Source organism: Nelumbo nucifera, chromosome 8 (assembly GCF_055504915.1).
Source record: "Nelumbo nucifera cultivar China Antique chromosome 8, China Antique-T2T, whole genome shotgun sequence".
Lineage (NCBI taxonomy): Eukaryota > Viridiplantae > Streptophyta > Magnoliopsida > Proteales > Nelumbonaceae > Nelumbo > Nelumbo nucifera.
This window is the reverse complement of record NC_142656.1, coordinates 14,177,822-14,201,704: the sequence shown is the minus strand read 5'-3', so window position 1 is coordinate 14,201,704 and position 23,883 is coordinate 14,177,822. Positions and strand designations below refer to the sequence as shown.

The following is a 23,883-nucleotide window of genomic DNA, read 5'->3' as shown; positions in this document are numbered from 1 at the left end:
GAAGGGAGAGACATTGAAGAGTGTTATTGAAGATAATAAGTTGGAATGTTAGAGGTCTAGGGAGTGCTAGGAAAAGGAGGGTAATAAAAGATTTGCTCAGGAAAGAAAGTCTAGACATAGTGTTGTTACAAGAAACAAAAGTAGCAGATGTGGATAGCAGACGGGTGAGAAGTTTGTGGAGCTCAAGAGGGATAGGCTGGTCTTATCTGCCCTCATGGGGGATATTTGGGGATTGGGGGTCTAATGGCAATGTGGAAAAAAGAGGTGGTGGAGCCTATGAAAGAATTAATTGGTCGCTTTTCAATCTCGTTTGAAATTCAAAAGCCTAGGAGATGGCTTTATTTGGGTGTTGTCGAATGTTTATGGCCCTAATAGATATAGAGAGAGGACAACTGTGGGAAGAGCTCTTTGATGTAAGGGGATTATGGAATGGTCTGTGGTGCTTAGGTGGGGATTTTAATATGATTAGATTCATAAATGAGACAGATAATCCCAATCAGTCAGTAATGACTAGCATAGTAGCATGAGGAAGTTTAATGATTTTATTGAAGAATATGTGAGCTTTTGGAGATTCCCTTGCAGCAGGCAGTGTTTACTTGGTCAAACCTACAATTTCCTCCAAGTTGCTCTAAATTGGACAAATTAATTTTCAATGCTGACTGGAATGAACATTGGATAGGATTGTCGACGAGAGCTTTGCCAGGAGTTACATCTGATAATTTGGCCAATTGGTATTGGAACTAAGGATTTCTTGAACAGTTCCAAACCCATTCAGTTCGAAAATATGTGGCTAACATGCCCAGATTTCATAAGGAAGATGGAATGAAGTAGTGGATGTTCAATGGAAATGAGTGAAATTCCATAGGAAGTTAAAAAGGCTCAAAGGTAAAATTATGGGATAGAACAAGGAGCACTTCGGAAAAGTGGAAGAGAGGAAGCTTAGAGTTCTATCTCAAATTGAATATGTGGATGAAAAGGAGGCACATGGTGTGATGACAGAGGAAGATAGGAACTTAAGGTGGTCCCTAAAGAAGGAGTTGGAAGAAATCTTGCTTAGGGAAGAAGATTAGCTGGAGGCAGAAATGGATCAAGGAGGGAGATGGCAACACTAAATTCCTCCATGTAATAGCTAATGGCAGAAGAAGGAAGAACTTTGTGGAGAAAGTAGAAGTGAACGGAAAGGTGGTTGTAGACCAAGAAGAGATAGCTAATTGTTTTGTTAACCATTTCAGATCAGTTTACAGAAGGCATGACGAAACCAGCTTCATAGTGGCCAAGATTGGACTCTGAAAAGGTAAGATGGCTCGAAAGGGACTTTGAAATGGAAGAAATCAGGGGAGATGTATTCTCAATGGAAAGATGTAAAGAACCAAGACCAGATAGGTTCACTTTGGCTTTTTTTTCCAAGATTGTTGGGAAATAATCAAATCTGAATTGTGGGAGGTCTTTGTGGAATTTGCTGAGGATCATTTCATTAGTACCAAGATAAATTCTACTTTTCTAGCCCTATTACCTAAAAAGGAAATGCTATCCAACCTAAAGATTTTAGGCCCATCAATCTAGTGATGAGCATCCACAAAATTGAGGCCCAAGTGCTGTCTTTGAGGTTAAGAGCAGCCCTTCCAAATTTAATAAATCAATCAATCATCAGGAGCTTTCATCCAAGGTAGACAGATTACTGACCAGATTCGAATAGCTAATGAGAGTGTGGAGGACTTCAAGAGAAGGGGAGAGAAAGGATTTGTGTGTAAACTGGACCTGGAAAAAGCTTATGACATGGTTGATTGGCCTTTCTTGTTGGAAACCTTGAGGAATTATGGATTTGGTGAGAGATGGTGTAGCTGGACAGAAGGGTGTCTGGAAACTTGTCATTATTCGGTTCTAGTTAATGGTATGGTTAGAAACTTCTTTCCAGCTACCAGAGGTTTAAGACAAAGTGACTCCCTATCCCTCTTCCTCTTTATCTTGATAGCTGATGTGTTTAGCAAACTTATTGAGAAAGTATATAGGTTGGACCTAATAAGAGGGTGGGGGATAGGAAGAGAGGGCATAGTTGTAACCCATTTGCAATTTGTGGATGATATGATCATTTTTTGTGGGACAGGGAACACACATAAGGCAATAAATTTGAAATGGGTGATAAAGCTATTTGAACTTGTTTCTAAGATGAAAATCAACTTTGAGAAGAGTTGCATTGTGGGGGTAAATTTGGAAGAGGAGTTGATTGGAGTAGCAAAGTCTTTAGGTTGTTTTACCTCTAGTTGGCATTTGAAATACCTAGGAATGCCTTTAGGAGCGAGGCCAAGGGAGAGTAGGTTTTGGAATCCAATAGTAGAAAATTGTGCAAAGAAATTGGCAGCTTGGAAGTGGAGTTATGTGTATCTTGGGGATCTTATCACTTTGATAAAAGCTACCTTAGCGAACCTTCCATTTTACTTTCTCTCTGTTTTTAGGATGCCACAACAGGAGGTGTTGAAAGTAGAAAAGATCATGAGGAACTTCCTATCAGAGCCTAGTGAAGATAGAAAGGATCATCTGGTTAAATGGGAACAAATGTGCAAGAGGAAGCAGCAGGGGGGGGTGGGCTTGGTAACCTAATAAGAATACAACTTTGTTCTTTTTTTTTTTTTTGATCAATAACAAAGGATTTCATTAATTAGAAAAAAAGGATACAAAGGAAGGAGATATAACCTCGCTTACCTCCCCCAAACAAGAAAAAAACCAGAAAAATTACAGTTGAGCCCAAAACAAGTTATCCCTGTTCACCCCTTGCTTTGCTAACCCATCAGCAAAGGAGTTTGCACATCTCTTAACCCAAATTACTTACTTTAACTTCCATGTTACAAGATTTGAACCCATGACCTCTTATTTTCTTATATTGCTTAATTACCATTAGTCCACCTCTTAACTTGTAGAATACAACTTTGTTGGGAAAATGACTGTGGAGGTGGCCATTGGAAGGGGATAGATATGCTTTGGCATAAAGTTGTGAAGAGCATTCATGGAGTTGCAGGTAATGGTTGGGACGTTGGTGTATCTCGGCGGGCTACTTTGAATTCTCCATGGAAGACAATACATAGCATTCTTCTCCAGTTCCTTAGCCTGGTCAGGTATGATGTGTGCTTTGGTGACAAGGTTCTGTTTTGGGAGGATGTTTGGATTGGTAACTCTATCCTCAAGGATCACTTTCCTTCTTTGTTTTCTGTTTCCCTCCTTGAAAATGAACCTGTTCAAAGGTTTGTGACTTCTTCTCACTCTTCTGGTTTCAGTTGGAATTTGGGTTTTAAGAGACTTGAGCAACTCTAAACTCCAACTTGTTGCTCAGTTTCTTAAAATTCTCGACCCCTTTTGCTTGGACCCTTCTAAGCCCGATGCTTGTGTTTGGACCCCAAACCCTTGGGGCTCTTTTTCGTGTGCTTCTTTCTTTTCCTTTTAGTGCTCTGTCCCTTCCCCTCATCCTTTTCATTGGAAGGAGAATTGGTCCAAACCTATCCCCCCTAAAGTGGGAGCTTTGTGCTGGGAAGTGACTCTTGAGAAATTAAACACCTTGGAGTCTTGGACATGTTGTAAAAAAGAAGACCTAAGCTAAACCTCTCCCCAAACTGATGTATTCCCTGCAAAGCTAATGGGGAAAGTTGGTACTACCTAGTAATCTCCTGCCCTTTTATTGTAGGTCTTTGGCAGAAACTTTTTGATCCCTTTGGTTGCAGGTGGCTAGAGCCGTTGCAGATTAGTAGTCTATTTGATCCTACAACCTTCAGGTGGCCAAAGAGAAGAGGTAGAGTCTTGTGGAGGCATGTCAGGGCTGCTTTGGTTTGGACTGTTTGGGAGGAAAGAAATGCCAAAAATATTCACAGAGAAAGTGAGGGATGTGGGGACGTGATGGTGTTTGGGATTGTCTCATTAACAAGGACATTATGTTGGCCAAATCTCTAGATCTCTTTTCTTCTTTCTCCTATGAGGATATTTCGGGGAATTGGGATTTGGTGGCCAATAGCTCAATTGCAAGAGTTAAGCCTGCGGTGGAATGGAAACCCCCTGAAGAAGGTGTCATCAAGTTAAATTTTGATAGTAGCAGTCTAGGCAATCCAGGCCCATCAGGGATTGAAGGAGTCTTTAGAGATGCACAGGGGCAGATTATTGCTTTATTTTCTGGTCCTATTGGAGAGGCGGATTCAGTTAGTGTGGAAGTTCAAGCATTTTCCCAAATGCCCCTTTCACCCCTGAGACATCCCTGCTTGATCTTGAGAGAGACTGATAAAAAGGATTTAATTGAAAAGAAACCATTTTTTTATTTTTTCCACCATCTTAAGTCTTTCCTTTCCACCTGAGGCTCCACTGATTGTAATATGCCAGAAGATCTGACACTGTTGAATTTCCCAATCAAATAGAGCTCTCCTAAATTTCCTTTGATTAAAGAAGGGAGGAAATATTTACTTTGATAAAATCGAAATAAACTTCCTTTCGACAATCGATGCATACTTTGACAAGATTTCATGTTTACATCGATTTAGGGTGTATATTCACAATTTCACCCTCCAACCAAATGATTGCAAGATTGGACTGGAATGCATTATAGCACTGATCCGGTTTTTGCATTGCAACCAAATGCAGCTTCAGGCACATAATGGTGAGAGGGGATTCGAAGGTGGTAGTGAGGTGCCTAAGAAAGTGTAGCTAGTCTTCATGGCACTATAGGAATATAACGAGAGAAACTAGATATCTGACCAAGGAATCGGTCAACTATCCCTGGGTTCATAAATCAGCTAATAGTTTGACTAACACAACGGCTAAACAGGGTGCATATTGGAACCTACTTTTCTAGGGCAGCCCAGTGCACGAGGCTCCTGCCAATGCGGGGTCTGGGGAGAGACAGATGTACACAGCCTTACCCCTCCACATACAGAGAGGCTGTTTCCAAAACCAACTTTCCTAGAGGTAATTGTAAACGTAAAAAAGGGGGAAGTGTGAGGTGGCAACTGCTATCCTTAATTTAGGGGGTCCTTGCCTGCTTGGCACTTCCATGAAGTTTATCTATACTTACCAATTGCAATAAAAGGTTGCCAATTCTTTTGAACATTTCATCTTTCCACAGGTTGAGCTGGAATCCAAATATCCTCACCCAGATCATTCTTGAAAAGTTCTCCTATGACACTCAATTAGTTACCTGGCACCCTCTAGCTACATGCAATTGCCCTTTCACCAACTGCAGTACCTTCACTTCCAAGTCTGGCACATTGTGTGGCAGGACATAGAGGTCTCTCCCCATTCAAAATGTTTCAACAGATAGCTTTGTTGAATATGAAAGCTAGGCATTTTCTCTTTTCTCCAATCTTTGATTTCCTTCTTCACTGTAATCACCCAAGCATTTTCAATTTTAAGGAGCTCCCCTCCATCATGTCCTTTGGGAAGATTGACATTACTGACATGGAGATGGTTTCTTCTTTTTTGATCTTGTGAGTTGATTTTTCTTTCATTATAATAGAACTCTTCCCTTATGCACTTAATCCTTTCATTTCCAAATACTTTTTCATAGAAGATTAGAAAATGACACCTGCCCAACCAGTCATTTCCCTTCTGACACAGAGATTATCTATTTTTTGTTCATGACAAAGAACTCCATTAAACAAGCATAGTGACCTTTTCATTCTTTTTTCTCTCCACCACATAGCAGTAATCCTGGTATTTAAGTTTGTTCCTCCACATTCTCTGCTTATCAGTGAAACTGGCATCATCCACTTCCTTTAAACCATTGCACTGTCTCTGCTCCCTGAAACATGCATTGCTTTGTAATCTCTCTTACTTTCCATACCACATTCTTGTTTCACACTATCTCTTTGATTTTGAAATTTCTTATCTTGATATTGATGTCTTTTCTGAACTTTCCCCACTTGGGTCATCACTGTAAACTCCATTGGTCAAATTTTATGTTTATTCCCGAATAAACAGGTTGCTGTTTATGCTGTCAAAACTATGATGCATGTTATTGTTTTTTTTTTTTTCCCTTCTATTAATATGTATCTTTCTCCTTTTGTTTGCAGGCCGGTGCTTCTTTAGAATCACTTGCTAAAGGTGCAGTGCGATTCTCCCGCAGATTTACTATTCGAGAACTGCAAGATCGGTGGTACTCTCTTCTCTATGATGCAGATATTGCAGCTGAAGCTTCTGCTCGCATGGTTGAGTTTGAACTCTCTGTCGAAAATCTTTCATCAAAATCTAACAGATCTGGCAATATCAAAGGAAATCAATGTGCTCCTGGGAAAAGAAAAACTGAAAGTATTCGTAGTCATTACTATGCGATGAGAAAGAGAATTTGCAATGAACCTTGTAACTCTGTGGACACGAATTTTTTGGTTGCACCCAATGTTCATGCTGGTAATGGAGGTGGGTGTCAAGAGCAGTTAACACTTCCTAGTGAGCCTCCATTTGGAAATTGCATGCTTGGAAATCCCATCTCAAATCATCTTGGCCTTCAGGAAACAGACTTTGATATTGTATGCCATGCTTTTCCACAAATTGTGGGGGATAGCACTGATGTTGCTGGCTACGTTGAGGGTACTGCCCATGTATTTCATAGTGGGAATGCTGATGCATTTGACAATCATCCGGATTTATATGGTGGAGCAGTGAGGAATGGAAAAGGGCATTCATTTGAGCATGATGATGTACATAGAGATATTCCTCATATTCTTGGTGAGAATCCTTCCGTCTTTGGGAATTGCACAGGTCCCCAGGAAGTAGGGCCATCCCAAGAACCACCAGTGAACAACCTTTTTGAAACTGAAAATATAGAGGGAAAACCTTCATCAACTTTTGGTTCAGTTAATACTAACCCTAGAAGTGTTTGCTCTGGATTTGGACATAGTCAAGGCTTCAGTTCTCCAGTTCCAGATTGTGGTGCTGCATTTCAGCAGTTGGGATGTTCATCTCCACTAGCCAGGATGCCCATCTGGGAAACAATTCAGGATGCTCCTACATCAGCTGTGCCAATTGATGTGAGTCTTGGAGACAAAGATCAGGTTACAGGAGACACATTGACATGCCCTGATAATGCTGGTGCTGCTAAAGTAAGCACATTGGGATATGAGGTCAAATCAGAGCCTAAGTTGGAAGAAATTGCATGTGCAGATGTGTTGCCTACTAAAACTACTATTTTAGATGGTGATTTTATGGACCTTTCAGATTCTCTTTTGAACTTTGGAAATGATGAAGAGCTCCTCTTCATTGATGCAGATGGAAAAGACATAATGGATACCTCTTGTCTTGATGGCCTTGACTCAATTTTGTTAAGTTCTCCTAGTGATATTCATCAAGGTCATATGCCTAGTATAACTGAGCCCAAAGCATCTGTTTTGCCAGATACGTGCTTGTCAACTGCTGAGGGTGGTTGTCCTGGAGAATCATCTGATATTGGTTATGCATTGCATCCTGGCTCTGTTAGTGGGCACAAGTTATGTGAATTTGAGAGCACCATGCCAACCTCAACACCAGTAGAAAATATTGATTCCCTTGAACTTCATAATGGGGTTATTTGCTGCAGGCTGAACATGGAAGACCCTGAAATCCCATGCAATGATGACATTTTTATACCTAATCAAATGGAGTCTTTATCTGCTTCCTCTGAAATGCAGCATGAATATAAAGGTTCTAAAAATCCAAGTTCTGCCAAGGACTTGTCTGATAATAGAAAGGCTAGTGAACAAGGACTACGCTTTATAAAGGAAGAAGAAGGTGAAATCCCTGCTCGACCTCTTCAAGCCCCTAGAATGGAGTTGGAGGTGTTGCCAGACAGAGGTCCGGGTCATCCTGTTTCTTGTTGTGGGGTCAAATCTGAGTTGCATGAGAGTGGTTCTCTTGGTATGGCCTTCAGGCATGTGGGCACTGTTTGTGGGGACCCAAGCCAATGCAGACCACTGCCAGATTCTGTCCAGGCTAGGTCACTGAAGGAAGTGATCACAAAAGCTGAAATTGGAAAACATCATGATTTTAATAGTTTAGTTGATCCTTTTCTGGAGAAACAAGTGCATGCTTCTGATCACACTAAAAGCTGCCCCCGAAACATTGTTAGGGGATGTAAAGTGGAAGAAGATGTGCCAATTGCCATTGCTGCTCAAAAGAATTTGTCATCAAATGCAGAACCTTGTTCGGTAGAAATGGCTTCTTCAAAACCAGATATAAACCCTTTGACATCAGATCAGGAAGAGCAGCTCTCTGAAAGCGATGGTGATGTACCTTATTTTTCTGATGTTGAAGCTATGGTAAATGTTTAGATTTTTTGACAATCATTGATTGTTTTTTCTTGAATTGTGGTAACTGATTTATTGATCACTTTTTTAGAGAATTGTCTTGGTCTCATTTGTCTATGTTTGCTCTCAGATACTTGATATGGATTTGGGTCCAGATGATCAAGATTCATATTTCAGCAGGGAAGGTAATTTCTTTAAGGTTAGCTTGAATTTGTTGAATATTCTGCTTTCCATTTTTATTTCACACTGCAAATAAGCGTTTCATATGCCAGGATGAGTTTTCTTTTTTCCTTTTTATTTTTTGACAAGTAACTGAAACATTTTATTAAGATCTATCAGAAGTATTGCAAAGCATTACAATCATTCCTTGGGTAGGGTAACGATTACTACCCTACCACAGCATAATCATACAAATTACTAAAAAGCCAAAAACAATTGATTTCCATTAACCCCTTGCTTAGCTAAAGCATCAGCCGACCCATTTGCAGATCTATGTACCCATTGTGTCTTTATATTCATGCTCCTTGTCAGCCAATCAATCTGTTTAAGTTCATTCCTGTAATTCCTCCCCCATACTGCATCCTCACTATTTTTTAGCCACCCAGTTACAACCTTAGAGTCACCTTCTATTACTAAATTAGTGAGATTCATTTCTCTTGCCCGCTGTAAAGCAATGAGGGATGAAATTCATAATGACTTAATACTTGCTTTTGATGGACTAATAGTAAGATTTGGGGGATAAAGTCATAAATGGTGGCGCCAAGGGGTAGGGGTGCAACTTGGGTGGGTCCAACCTGAGCCCGGCCCGACCCAACCCGAGTTTTTGCATGGGTTGGGCTTGAGTTTTGAGGCTGCAATGCTTGTACCAATCAAAGGCATTTATGTAATTATGAATCATCTTATATATACTATGAAAGTAATGACTGCAAAAGAGAACTCTCCTTCTCTTTGTCTACTCTTCTAAATCTCCTCATTCTTTCTCTACAAGTACAAACTCAATCTAAATCTGCCAGTGTATCAGAGCACACCATTCTGAACTCCTTTTTTAGGTATTGTAATGTCATGTTGCATTTACAATGGTTCTTTCCTCCTAGCTATCAGTTTATCACATTCTGTATTGAACAGGGCAAGGATTCAGGTCAATTGAGTATGAGTCACATACAATGTTCTTATTATGGATGGTGGGGGTTTTTAGTTTGATGCAAGTATTTTGTCTTGGTTATATACTCAAACCTATATGTATTTGGTTTCATTTAGTCTAGCCAAATCTTGGTGCTCAATGCTTGATGACCAACTCTTAAGTTGGTCAATTTTTTCTACATGTTCAATTTTATTGATGGACTTGGCTAGCATGATTGTCACTTTAATATTCATATATTTATGGTCAAATAGTATTCTCAGTCATCATCAAGAATAAAGGCTCCTGAAAATATAACAATTTATTTTATCCACCCTGTCACATTAGATTGCTTGTTTGGTGACATAGGTATCACATGTATATTTTGTCATAGTATAATCTAGTAAGTAATTTAAAATTGGTTCTGTTCCCTGTCAATTCCAGTCTCTAGATATCAGTGTGAGGATGCTAAGAGAGCAATCATAAGGCTGGAACTGGGTTTCCAGTCCTACATGGAAAGAGATATTATCTCCCATGGAGCATTTGCTGTTTTGTATGGCCGCCATTTAAAGCATTATATCAGGAAACCTGAGGTACTTATCCCATATTTGATTTTCACAGAAGTTCCCTTATTTGCTAAAGTACTATGTTATTTAAAGTTGTTTGACTGTTCTTCAACTACACTGTTCTGATATTATTACATTCTTCTTCTACCTTGTAAATCTTAGCATTTAAGAAGGGTTCATTTTGTTGTCTTTATGTTTTATTTTTTTCCTTTAAATTTTGATAATTTTCAGATTGTAGCTTGGTTCTGTATATAGTCTCAAACAAATTTGTTTGTTATACAGACATATGGATGAATTACTTATTGTGATACCAAAATTACATCATTATCCTACTGAGACAAGAATCAATACTTAGTTTAGAAGGCATGGTGTAGTAAGAAGACCATCCAAGGTACAAGGCCATAAAAAGCAAGACACATCTTTTTTTTTTTTAATTAAAGAGTAAATAAAAAAACATTAATACATACAATTATGGTGACCTGATTTAAAAAAATGAGATGATTTAAAAAGCTTATAAGCTCAAATCAAAATACATAAGCATTACATCATCATCATCCAAGCCTTATCCTAACTGTATCACTGTATGGCAGCTACATGAATCCTGTTTCACCATTTTGTTCTGTTTAAGGCCATATCCATTGTTAAATTATCAGTGCTTAAATCGTTTCTTAATTCTTACTACTTTGATCCATGTCCTTTTTGGTCGACCACTACCCCTTCTAGCCCCTTCAACTTGCAATAAATTTAGCGAAAGTTAAAGCAAACAAGTGTGGAATTGAGGACAGTATCAAAGTGCTTTAAGCACTCAATAATTCAAATGTGTGGAACTCCTAGTTGTGTCATTTAAAGTGGATAGTGTGGTGTCAGATGTCTTGTGTTCCTATTCCTAGGAGGTTGGAGCCTTTACATTGATACCTCTTCAAGCCCCTTTGAGGGGAGTCCCCATATGAGGTGTTTGGAGGCAATGCCACCAACCCAAATTTCTATCCATTATATATAAGAGGGTTGGTTTTATGATTTTGATCACAGGTAATTCTATTTTAGGGTTATGCATCAAAGATCCATTGTTTTGTTGTTGTTTCTTTTGTGAAAACTTATGAGATCCTATATGCAACAACTTGGGATTCAGTTATTAATTTTTTTTTCCTTTTAAATGTTAGTAGACCATTACTAGTGCAAAGAGGGAGAAAAAGGAATGTATAAACTAACAAAGATGGAAAAACTATTTTGAGAAATTATTAAATGAACAATAGGGAGAGTGTGCTTTAATGGAGAAGCTAGCAATCCTAATAGTGTTAAAAATAATACATACCTTCGTAGAGTTAGACTTATTGAAGTAAAAGAAGCACTAAATAAGATGAAGAAGAGAAAAGTGTTAGGACCTGATGAGATTCCAATAGAAGTGTGGAAAGGTATAGGAGAGGTAGGCTTGCTGTTGGCAACTAAGATATTTAAGAACAATGGTGATATGCAAAGTTGTAATAACTATCAGGGGATTAAACTCATGAGCCACACTATGAAACTTTGGGAGAGAATAATTGAACAAAAATTATGACTTGAGGCAAGATTGGCAAGTGTATTAGAACCAATTTGGCTTTATGGCAGTGAGGTCAACCATAGAAGCTATATTTCTTTTGAGGCGATTGATAGAAAAGTTTAGATAGAAGAAGAAAGATCTTCATATTGATCTAGAAAAGGCTTATGATAGAATTCTTAGAGAGATAATATGGTGGGTCTTGGAAAAGAAAAAGGTTCAAAATAGGTATATAGACCTAATCAAGGACATGTATGAGGGGGCAACAACCAATGTTGGAACACTAGTGGGAGAGACTGCGGATTTTACAGTTATGATGGGTCTTCACCAAGATTCAGCACTTAGCCCTTATCTATTTGCACTCATCATAGATGAATTGACTAAACATATTCAGGAATAAGTTCCATGGTGCATGTTGTTTGCGGATGACATTATTTTAATTGATGAAGCTAATGAAGGATTAAATGCAAATTAAGCTTATAGACAAATGCCTAGAAATAAAAGGTTTTTAAATAAGTAGAACTAACACAAAGTATATGATATGTAAATTTAGTAATAATAGGAGTGTAAATCAGAATACACTTAGGATTGGAGATCAAGAGATAACTCAAGGTGACCATTTTTCAATACCTTTGTTCAATAATTCATAACAAGGGAGAGATTGAGGAGGATGTCACCCAAAGAATTAGAGCAGGTTGGGCAAAATGGGTGGGTGCATCTAGATTTTTGTGTGATAGGCAAATACCACTTAGATTAAAAGGAAGATTCTATAAGCACTTGTAAGGCCAGGTATGTTGTATGGAGCAAAGTGTCAGACAGTCAAGAAACATGTCCAGAAAATGAGTGTGGCAGAAATGTGGATGCTCAGATGGATGGGTGGAAAAACTAGAAGGATAGGATAAGGAATGAAGTCATCCTTAGGAACCTAGGAATAGCTCCAATAGGTGATAAAATGAGAGAGAGTAGACTTAGATGGTTTGGTCACGTGCATAGAAGACCACCAACAGCTCCAGTTAGAAGAAATGATTTGTTACAAGTGGAAGGGGCTAGAAGAGCTAGGGGTAGACCAAAAAGGACATGGGTAGAAGTCATAAGAAATTATTTAAGCACTAGTAATTTTTTTTGATAATTTATTTAAGCACTAGTAATTTAGCACTGGGTATGCTTTTCAATAGAACGGTTTGGCAAAGCAGGATTCATGTAGCCAACCACATATAGTTGGGATAAGGTATGGATGATGATGATGAGACCATTACTAGTGCACAAGCTCCAATGAAAGGTAATTTAGAAGTTAATAGTCCATTACAAAGGTGTAAAATACGTAAGAATGTATAAAAAGTAATAAAAATGAAAACTTGTAAAAGAGACGTGCTTGGGACAAGGCACAAGGCACAAGGCAATCCAGGTGTGCATTTTCTGAAAGGGGCTATGCCTAGGTCGAAGCAAGGCACATGCCTTAAAATGTGCTTCACTTGTGTGCCTAGACATGCTTGAAGTATGCCTTAAATACTATATTGTGGATAAGTTGTAAGATGAGCCTCTCCATCAACCAAGATAGAAGTGTTACCAATTACCAAGGATTTTCATGTCCAACTCATAAGGTCGAATGATATAGGAAATCCTCCATACAAACATTAAAACATGGACAACAACAGAGAAAATCCCATTTTATTAAAAAAAAACACTTTGAGTTAGTGTTGAGGTCACTGTATCCATAATTGATAATATTCATAGGAATAACAGAATTTAACTTGAAAACAGTTTCCTACTCTACTGTAAAGTCCTTTCAAATTCTTAAATACCCAAAAATAATTAAAACATGGGTTGGTGATTTAGGCATTCCATATTTGATAAATGGGGCATTCTCCTGATTAATACCCAATTGATAAAAGAAAAAAAAAGGAGCATTTTGTCAAAATGATAATGATGCTTGGTTTTCCATGCAGGGATTTTGATATAGGCTCATGCCCACGATGCCTTTTTATGTTACCTAGGGACCGAGTGATCATCATCATCATCATCCAAGCTTTACCCCAACCATATGGGTTTGGCTAAATGAATCCTATTTTGCCAGTCCATTCTGTTTAATATCCATTGTTAAATTATTGGTGCTTAAATCATTTCTTACTACTTCTACTCATGTCCTCTTTGGTCCATCCCTTGCCCTTTTATCCCCTTTAATTGTAAGAAATCACCTCTTCCAATCTGGGAGAAATACCATCCATGTCCTCTCCAGTTTGGAAGCAAATTTTAACCCTTGTAGTACAGCTAATATTTCCACTCTCAATGAATTTCCAACCCCTTCTGTAGTGATTTAAAAGGCGTCCCTAGGCACATAGCCGAGGTGTATTTGAAGGCATGCACCTGGTGTGCCTTGTGCCTCAATTCAAATTGAGGCAGCATGAGGTGTAAGCCTCTAAGTAAGTGTGTGTGTGTGTGTTCCTTTTAATACAAATTACATATATATTCATTTTCATATGAATACTATGCTTTTGAATTTTTATTTTGCATTCGTTTTATGTTTATAACCAATCTCTATCTAAATTATTACAATTTATTTTGTAATATCTTGTGCATTTAAGTATAGAATATTTTTATTTCATATCAATTTTTTTATTTACTTTCATGATGCTTTTTTAATGTTAATCACACGTATTTGAAGTTTTATTTTTTAGTTTGTAATCCTCCAGGCTTTGCCTCCCATGCCTTTTAAAAACATTGCTCTCATGTGTCATGGGTGAATATGTGAACGGATATGTTTTGGAAAAAGTAAGGTAATTTTATTAGAAAAAAAAAATCAGCCACCTACAAAAGGGGATTTCAATCAACTGAACCACACCCCAAAACAACTAAAAATCACAAACACCACACAGAAACAGAATGCAGGACATTACAACTAGGCTGTTGGGGGTACTCCCTGGCAGCCACAACCCAAGAACTCAACCTCCCCATTGCAGCATTAGTCATCTCCTCAGGTTGCTGGTGAAGCCACTGAAAATTTCTTTTGTTTGGTTCTTTATCCCCCTGTATACTCCATGTCTTTGTATAAAAGGAACCAATGTTGAAATTCCTTTCTCCCCCTTGCTCCCCTTGAACCTTAATTGGGATTTTGGTTTTAGAAGGGGGTTGAAGGATGGTGAGTTTGCAGTTTGCTTCAGTCACATCTCTCTTGCAAACCCTGAACAAAGTTTGTTTGGACACCTCTAGATCCAACAGGCATGTGTAGATACCTAAGCCCAGAGGTCTTTTCTATTGGTGTTGGCCTATCCCCCCTAAGATTGGCCTTTTGTTGGGATGTCTTAATGGGAAAGTAAACACAATGTATAATTTGCAAGAAAGAAAACCTTTTCTTTGCATTTCCCCGATTTGGTGCATCATCTGTAAATCCAATGGAGAGAGTTGTTACCACCTACTGATCTCTTGTCAATTTGTTGTAGGCATTTGGGAGTGGTTTCTCTTTGTTTGGATGTGGGTGTAACTTGCCAACAGAATTGAATAGGCTATTTGATTTATCCACATTCTCGTGGCCCAAGAGAAGGGGAAGAAATATGTGGAGATGCACAAGGGCAGTAGTGATGTGGGCTATTTGTGAAGAAAGGAATGCGAGAATTTTCTTGAGAAAAACTTGGTGACTAAATTAGAGATCAATGGGCAGGAAATCCTCTCTCAGGATGAAATAGCCAGGACCTTTGTGGAGCATTTTAAGTCAATTTTCAGAAAACCTTTGAGTGATAGGTTGAGGATGGAAGGTGTTGACTGGCCATGGTTGACTCAAGATAACCTATGTCGGTTAGAAGGGAATTTTGAAGAAGAGGAAATAAAACATGCAGTTTACTTAATGGATAGATCAAAAGCCCCAGGCCCGGATGGTTTCACCATGACTTTTTGTCAAGACTGTTAGGATGTAATTAAAGATGATCTCGTGAAGGTTTTTAGAGAGTTTGAGGACAAGCATATAATCATCCGTGGAGTTAATGCAACCTTTTTAGCCCTAATTCCTAAAAAAGTAGGGGCTTGCCAACCTAGGGATTTCAGATCTATTAGCTTAGTGACTAGTATTTACAAAATTCTGGCTAAAGTCCCTTCCCTAAGAATTAGAGAAGTCATCCCCTCTCTAGTTAGCCAAGCTCAAGGGGCCTTTGTGCAGGGTGAACAAATAAGTGACCAAATTTTAATAGCCAATGAATGTGTAGAGGAAATGAGGAGGTTTGGCCGTCAACGGTTTGTATGCAAATTGGATATTGAAAAGGCCTATGATATGGTGGATTGGGGTTTCCTTCTTGAGGTGCTCCACAATTGTGGTTTTGGAGATAGATGGTGCAAGTGGATATGTTGATGCTTAAGTTCTTGTCACTACTTGGTTTTAGTTAACGAGGTAGTTAAGGATTTTTTTCTAGCTTGTAGAAGCCTTAAACAAGGCAATCCACTCTTCCCCTTTTTATTCACACTCGTGGCTAATGTCTTCAGTAGGTTGATTACAAAAGCTGATAGGATAGAGGTGATAAGTGATTGGAGGATAGGCAAAAATGGTGTATCAGTGACCCACTTACAGTTTGCAGATGATATCATAATTTTTGTAAAGGAAGCGACCGACTGAAGATGAGAAACCTCAAAGATTTAATTGGCTATTTCCAAAACATTTCTAATTTGAAGATTAATCTGGACAAGAGTTGCGTGGTGGGTCTCAATTTGGATATTGGGGTTATCGAATCTATTGCGGATTGCCTAGGTTGTTCCGTTTCCTCTTGGCCACTGAAGTACTTATGTCTTCCCTTAGGAGCCAACCGAAGGGAGAGTAGGTTTTGGGAATTGGGATCCAATGGTTGAAAAGTTTGAAAAGAGACTGGCATCATGGAAAAAGAACTACATTTCCATAGGGAGTAGGGTCACCTTGATCAAAGCCACCTTAGCCAATCTACCTGTTTACTACCTTTTTTTTATCAATAACAACATTTCATTAATTAATCACAGAACCTGTTTACTACCTATTGGTCTTCAGAATTCCCTCTAGAGAGGCTAAAGCTAGAGAAACTTATGAAGGAATTTTTACAAGGGAAGGAAAAAAGGGCCATCTAGTCAGCTGGGAAATAGTGTGTTGGAGTAAGGAAGAAGGTGGTTTGGGTTTAGGGAATTTGCGGAGTAGGAACTTTGCGTTGTTAGGGAAGTGGTTATGGAGATGGCCTTTAGAAAGAGACAAGTTGTGGCATGAGGTAATTGCAAGTATTCATGGAAGCTTGGAAAATGGCTGGGATGCTAGCGTCTCTCATCGGGATACTATGGCAACATCCTGGAAAGCTATTCATAGTGAAAGCTATTCATAGTATCCTTCCTCATTTTTCTCAACTTTGTTAGGTATGACGTTTGTACTGGTGACTCTGTACTCTTTTGGGAGGCCATTTGGGTGGGTAATCAGTCTCTAAAGGATCTCTTCCCATCTCTTTACTCCATTTCTTTGATTAGGAAAGAGGTTGTTTCCAACTTACCCTTCTCACCTACTCTTTCTTTGCAAGGTTTAAAATGTCAATGTCGATGGAAATGTCTCTTACCAAAATATAGGACATATGTCAGAAATGTCGGAAATGTCAAGGGGGAATATTGTAAAAATTAGAGACATTGTGGAAATATTATGAAATATGTGGAAATATGCAAAGATATTTTATAAAATGATAAAAGAAGCATTAATACATATTTCTAGACTATTATCTTATTCCCAACCATTATATAAAGCTAAGAAACTATGATCAATAACAAATTAGTAAATGACGATTTACTGATTTATTATGCATTTTGATGTTTTTACAAGGTTATGTGATATTTTCTTTTCTTATTTTTAATTCTGGTTTATTATAAATTCTAATAAATTTATTTCACACTAGTAAATAGAAATACATTTATTCTGATTTTTTAAATATTAAAGTTATAATACATTATGTTTTATTATAAATTTAATAAAGTGATCCTCCTTTTTGTAGTATTAAGATTATGATAAATTCTGATTTCTTATAAAACTTAATGAATTTATTAAGATTTTTAATACTAAATTTATAATAAATTATGATTTAGTATAAAATTTATTAAATTTATTCTGATTTTTTATATTAAATGTAGAATATGGTTTATTATAAAATTTAATAAACATTTTCTGATTTTAATAAATATTTTAAAAAATACTAACTAGTTAATATTTTAGTACTTGAAAAATATTTTATGTTTTATATTTTAAAGTAATTAATTTATTCTTTCGATTTTATATTTTGTTAATTCTTTTTATAAATATTTTATTTGAAATATTAAATAGAAATTATTAATGGAATAATCTATATTAATATACTATATTATATTAATATATTATATTTTTAATGTACATTAGTCGACATCTTGTCGACAATAGGAAAAACTGTATTTGTTTTGGTTATTTGGACCGATTTGGTCGACATTTCCGAAATATAGGAAATGTCGATACCATCCACTTTCATGTCGGTGAGCCTCGACATCAACATATGTCGGGCGACATTAGCGACATTTGGCGACATTTGAAACCATGTTCCTTTGTCATTGACTTGGGATTTCGGCTTTAGGTGGGGGTTGAGGGATGATGAGGCCTCTTGTGCTTCTGATCTTTTGCTTCTTCTTGATAGTGTTTGTTTGGACCCTTCCAAGCCTGATAGTAGGCTTTGGTTACCCAGCCCAAAAGGTACCTTTTCTTGTGCCTCCTTTTTCAAAGAGGTCCCACCCAAAATTGCTATTTTTTTTGTTGGGAAGTGTTTCATGGAAAGATTAACACTTTGGACAACCTGCAAAAGAGAAGACCTTTCATGTGTCTATCCCCTAACTGGTGCTTTTTGTGCAAAGCTAGTGGGGATACTTGCTCTCACTTGTTTCTATCTTGTCCTTTGGTTGCAGCTATTTGGAGTTGGATTTTCTCTTCGTTTGGGTTTAGGTGGAACCTACCAGCAGAAATAAGCTTATTTTTTTATCCGGCTCTATTTGTTTGGCCCACAAAGAGGGGGAAAATTATGTGGAAGAGTATTAGAGCAGTCATCTTTTGGACAATTTGGGAAGAAAGAACAGCAGAATCTTCCATGAGAAAGAAAGAAGTCTCTCTGAATTAAAGGAGTGCATTTTGACAAGGGCAATACATTGGTTGAGAACCCTTCTCTCATGCCACTCTTATACATTTGATGATCTATAGAGGAACTGGTTGGCAGTGGCTAATAGCTCCACAAGAAGCAATAGAAGTATTTCAGATTGGTCTCCACCAGTGATGGGTTCATAAAATTGAACTTTGATTGAAGCAGTCAAGGAAGTCCAGGGCACTCAGGTGTGGGTGGGGTTTTGAGGAATGAGGCTGGCAATTTATCATCTCTTTTTCTCAGGCCCAGTGGGATTAGGAGACTCTACTAGAGCTGAACTACTAGCTGTGGAACAAGGAATTCAGATTGCAAGCCAACTGGGTGTCAACAGACTGTATTGAAGGAGACTTTAAGGTGGTGGTAGGGTGGTTACAGGGTCGAGATTCTGCTATTTGGAAATACAGGGACTTACTAAGGAAAGTTAAGTGGCTAATAAGGGATATGACAATTAGAATACAATGGGTGAGCAGGTCATCCAATGCTATGGCTGATGTTTTGGCTAAACAAGGGGCTGTTAGGGAGTTTCTGTTTGTACCTGAGTTGTAATACTTAATTTTTCAGTACAACTTTCAGTTGTTTTTGGGCTCAAGGGTGTGGCTGCATCTCGTGCCCCCCAAGGGGAGCTTGTAACTGCTTTAATTTCTGGTCAAGAAAATCTATTCATTTATTAAAAAAAATTCTTGAGAAGAAAAGAATATGGGAAGTGGAGTGTGCTATGACAAGGATGATACATTGGGTTAGAACATTGGACATTTTCTAACTGTTCTCCTTTGATGATATTTGGAGAAATTGGGGTGAGGTGGCACAAAGCTCATCTAAAAATGAGTCGGTTAATTTGGTGTAGTTACCTCCTTCTAAAGGTTACATGAAGCTCAATTTTGATGGGAGCATCCATGGAAATTTGGGGCCTTAGGGGGACATTTTAGGGATGAGAGTGGTAATGTTATTGCTTTGTTCTCAGGATCAGTTGGTGTGGGAGATTCCATTAGAGCTGAATTCCTTTTTGTTATTCAGAGAGTTCAGATTGCAAAATATTTGAATATGGAGAAATTGATTATGGAAGGTGATTCCATGTTAGTAGTGTGATGGTTAGGAAAGCTGGAGTCTGTTATTTGGGCTTTAGGGAGGAAATGAAGAGGTTTAAATGGCTAACAGGCACCATGAAGTTAGTAGGTTATAAGATCAGATAATGGGATGGAGGATACTTTATCTAAGCAAGTGGTTAATAGGGATTCTTGAGTTTGATAGGGATATAAGGGACTCTAAACTTCCTGCTGTTATTACTCTTTTACATTTCCTTGAGGAGATCTATCTTGACCCCTCTAAGTCGGATAGGCGAATTTGGACCCCTTCACCCTCTGGCTCCTTCTCCTATGCCTCTTTTTACCAGCCTTAACTCTTCCTCTCACTAGCTCTCTTTAATCTTTTCCTATTAAGGAGGTATGGTGCAAGTTTGTTCCTCCTAGGTTCGGAGCTTTTTGTTGGAAAGTTGTGCATGGGAGAATTAATACTTGTGACCTTCTCCAAAAGAAGAGACTTTAGTGGTACTTATCCCTTCATTGGTGTGTCCTATGTAAAGCTAATGGTGAGACTTTCTACCACTTATCGATCACCTATCCTTTTATTGTGTATATCTGGGAATGGTTCTTCTCTTTGTTCGGGTGCAGGTAGAGATTCCTGCTGATGTGCCAAGCCTCTTTGCTCCTTCCAACATTTGCTTGGCATAGAAGAAGGGGAAGAATTATGTGGAGGTGCACAAGGGCAGCAATAATTTGAATAATATGGGAAGGAAGGAACTCAATAATCTTTTTGGAAAAGGAAATTAATAGAAAGCATTTTGATGAGAAATGTACAGTGGCTGAAATCCTTGGAAACTTCCTCACTTGTTTAAACAGATGATATTCTTAGAAATTGGCAGGAAGTGGTAGAGTCATCCTCCAAAAAGATTACTAGCATTCCTTCTTGGACCCCACCTGAAAGAGGTTTCATTAAACTTAATTTTGATGGAAACAGTTTAGGGAACCCAAGTTTGTTAGGATTTGGAGGAGTACTTAGAGATGATGAGGGTAAAATAATTGCTCTATACTCAGGGCCAATAGGAATGGGAGATTCTCTAAGGGCTGAAGTTTTGGCTATGTTGAAAGGAGTACAAAGTGCAAGGAATTTGAATATAATTGAAGGAGATTTCAAACTGATTATGGTTTGGTTACAGGATGAGGAGGAAAAGATGTGGAGCTACAACAATGAGAAGAAGAAATTTAGATGGTTGGTGAAAGACATGGAGGTGAAATTTCAATGGGTCAAGAGAAAGTGCTCTCTGGCAGATTCATTAGCCAAACAAGGGATGGGGAGGGACCAAGTATGTTGGGCTCAATTGTAACTAAAAGAAAGGAAAAGTTGAGGAGAGATAAGAGCATGGTTTTTAAAACCGACCCGGGGACTGAACTGGTCAGGGGTTTGGTTACCGGGTCGAATGGACTGACCGTTCGAACCGTTCTGACAAAAAAAGTAAAAAAGTTTAAAAAAATAAAAAACGGTCAAAACAGTTTGAACGGTTAACCGCCCGGGTTAGCAGTTTGTTGACCAAAATCAACGGTTTTTGAGCCGGTCCGACCGTCCGGTCCGATCCGATTTTGAAAACCATGGATAAGAGAGTTTATTTCTCATTGACTTTCTTCTGTAGTTCTGTTGATGTTCCCTTAACTTATTAATCTCTTGCTTTTTTGTTTTTATCAAAGAAAGGGATTTTCTGTATTGGTCTTGGTTGTAAATTTAGACTTTGCTTTTGTCTTGGGGCCTTGGGGGGTGCACCTTGCATCTCTCCATGGGTTGCATGCAAGCACCTTGCATCTCTCCATTGGATACACGTGTATCAGAGAAAAACTAAGATACACTTAGAAACACTATAAATACTTTAATAAATCATAAAAATACATCAATAACACTAAATATAAGGTCTCAATGAGGTATATATACATTAAATTAATATATTTTAATGGTTTTATGAAGAAATATATTGTAGTTAATTATAATTTCATTAAAAATCCTATGCTTAACTATAATTTATAAATTATAATTCTTAAGTTTTAATGTTTTATGGGATGGGAAAAACCCAACTCTCCTTTCCAACCATAGAACATGCATTGGCACAACTTCTAAGTGAAAATAGAATTAATAATTATTTATTATTTATTTCTAAAAATTATAAAAAATAAATAAACATTATATAATATATTCAAAAAATAGTTATTAAAGAAGAAATTCCAATTGCTTTGTGGATATAATAGATCATCCATAGAATTATAATATATTCAGTCATTGTGATCAAATGATAAAATTTAATTATTTATTTATTTATTTTTTAATTCTAAAAATAAAAAATAAAAAAATATTTATTAAATAAGAAATTTCAATTGGTCTGTGGATATGTTAGATCATCCATAGAGTTATAATATATTCAGTTGGTGTGATCAAATGATAAAATGTAATTAATTATTATTTATTTTTTAATTCTAAAAATAAAAAAATAAAAAAATACTAAAGAAGAAATATCAATTGCTCTATGGATATGATAGATAAATCCATAGATCTAAAACATATTTAGTCTTTATAGATAGAGAAAAATTACATTTTCAAATTTTTTATTAATTTATATTTTCCCCAAATATCTTCATGAAATTTCCATAAATTTATTAATAACACAAAAAATTATGATTTTGAATGTAAGAAATGTAGATCAACATAAATTTAAACATTCAAGAAAAAAATAAATCACAAGATATTATAAAAATTTGAAAAAACTTACCTATTTTTGCCATATTTTTTCAAAATTTGAAAAAATTTCAAAAAAAAAAAATCAATTCACACCTGTTTCTTGCAAATTTTTGTAAATCTAGCACTCTAGGAATGAGGTTTGGAGTTTTAGAGTCATTTGGGGGTGAAAAATGGCTTATTTTAGGGAAAACAACCTTGCTTTTCCCCTTTATTTTTTTTTCAGTTTTTGGCCATATCTTTTTCGTCGATACACTACCGTTACGCCCCGATACACCCCTGGTAGCCCCCGATACGGTTCGATGAGTCCGAGTCGCATGAAAAAAAGACGAGACATCCGATTTCCATGCGTATCCCATATCTGTTTTTCAAAGATTCGATACGATACGGCCCGTATCGGGTGTATCATATCGAAATTTTAAACCTTGGTTGCATGTATTGTTTCATGTTTATTGATGCCTCTTTAATAAAATTATAATTTACTTATAAAAAAATGTGAATAGAGATGCCATTCTCACATGTGGTACATTAAGAAATATAATGGAAATGTAATTCAAATGTGCATTTAGTAAGAAAAAACTAAAGGGAGATTTTTAGGGTTAAAAGAGTGATTTTTGAGTTCAAATTGTTTTGCTTTATTTATAGCTAACTAAATAATCAAATTTTCTTGAATTTTGAGGAGGTATTTTAATAATATATTTTAAATTTTCATTTTTTCAAGAGCAATACCTCACCAATTTGAGGTGGTGAGCTGTACACCTCATATAAATTGAGGTGGTAGCCTCCCAGCCTGCTGGTAACGTATATGATACTAGGTGTTTTGGTTCCTCCTTGCCTCGAGGTGTATGCATCAATGCCTCGTCTCATAGCCTTTTTCTGGGGAAACAGACTGTGGGGACAATTCAAACGTGTTGTATGGGCCACTTGGCCCTTGGGCTAATTTTACAATTTTGCCTTGTGCTGTGAACTTTCACTGTAGAAGTTTCATTTCAATCAATAGTTCAACATTAAAAATGATTCTTTAATTGATATTAGAGTATGGTCTTCCTAGGTTTACAACTACTTGATAAGCTGTAATCTCTATCCATGCTTACTTTGAGTGCCATGAATTGGAGAAAAGAATTGTTTCTTTGGGTAAATTCAGTTTTCAAATGTTTTATAGGCTATTTAGCTTACCATTGCTTCTGTACCTGAACCCAAATTGTTTGAGTAACTAAAGATACGATGGTTGAACCTAGCTGTGTACCATCGTTCTCAAGGGTGACGTACCTAATATCCTAAACATTATCGAAGTTCTAGTTTTTGGAATTTGTATTTTCTGAAGTTTTAATTCAATGTAAATTAATGACTGGTACAAATTCAGTGCTAAGCAAATTTAGATGTATAATGCCTAATGTTGCTGTGAATGTTATTTGCAATCATGTCAATGTTTAAGCTTACATGATTTCCAGGTTCTTAGTTGACAAGGATAATTGATCTTTCCAACTTGAATGGTTCTACTGAATGAATGCTCTAG

The 23,883-nt window shown here is 37.2% G+C and overlaps 1 protein-coding gene across 14 annotated transcripts in view; it reads left to right on the top strand.

Annotated features, from left to right (window-relative positions):
• Positions 1-23,883, top strand: part of EMB1967 (Forkhead-associated (FHA) domain-containing protein) — a 47,179-nt gene that overhangs the window by 6,465 nt on the left and 16,831 nt on the right. For 12 of the 14 annotated variants that reach the window (XR_016079539.1, XR_016079541.1, XR_734407.3 and 9 more), the window contains 3 exons: positions 6,042-8,258; positions 8,377-8,431; positions 9,808-9,956. Coding sequence is in view for 10 of the 14 variants with exons in the window: in XM_010251761.3 (XP_010250063.1) it covers positions 6,042-8,258; positions 8,377-8,431; positions 9,808-9,956 (2,421 nt within the window). In the remaining 4 variants the exon portion in view is untranslated. Of the gene's footprint in view, positions 1-2,951; positions 3,111-6,041; positions 8,259-8,376; positions 8,432-9,807; positions 9,957-13,409; positions 23,877-23,883 lie in introns of those variants that run through there. The other 2 variants (XM_088893331.1, XM_088893330.1) reach the window with 2 other exon arrangements.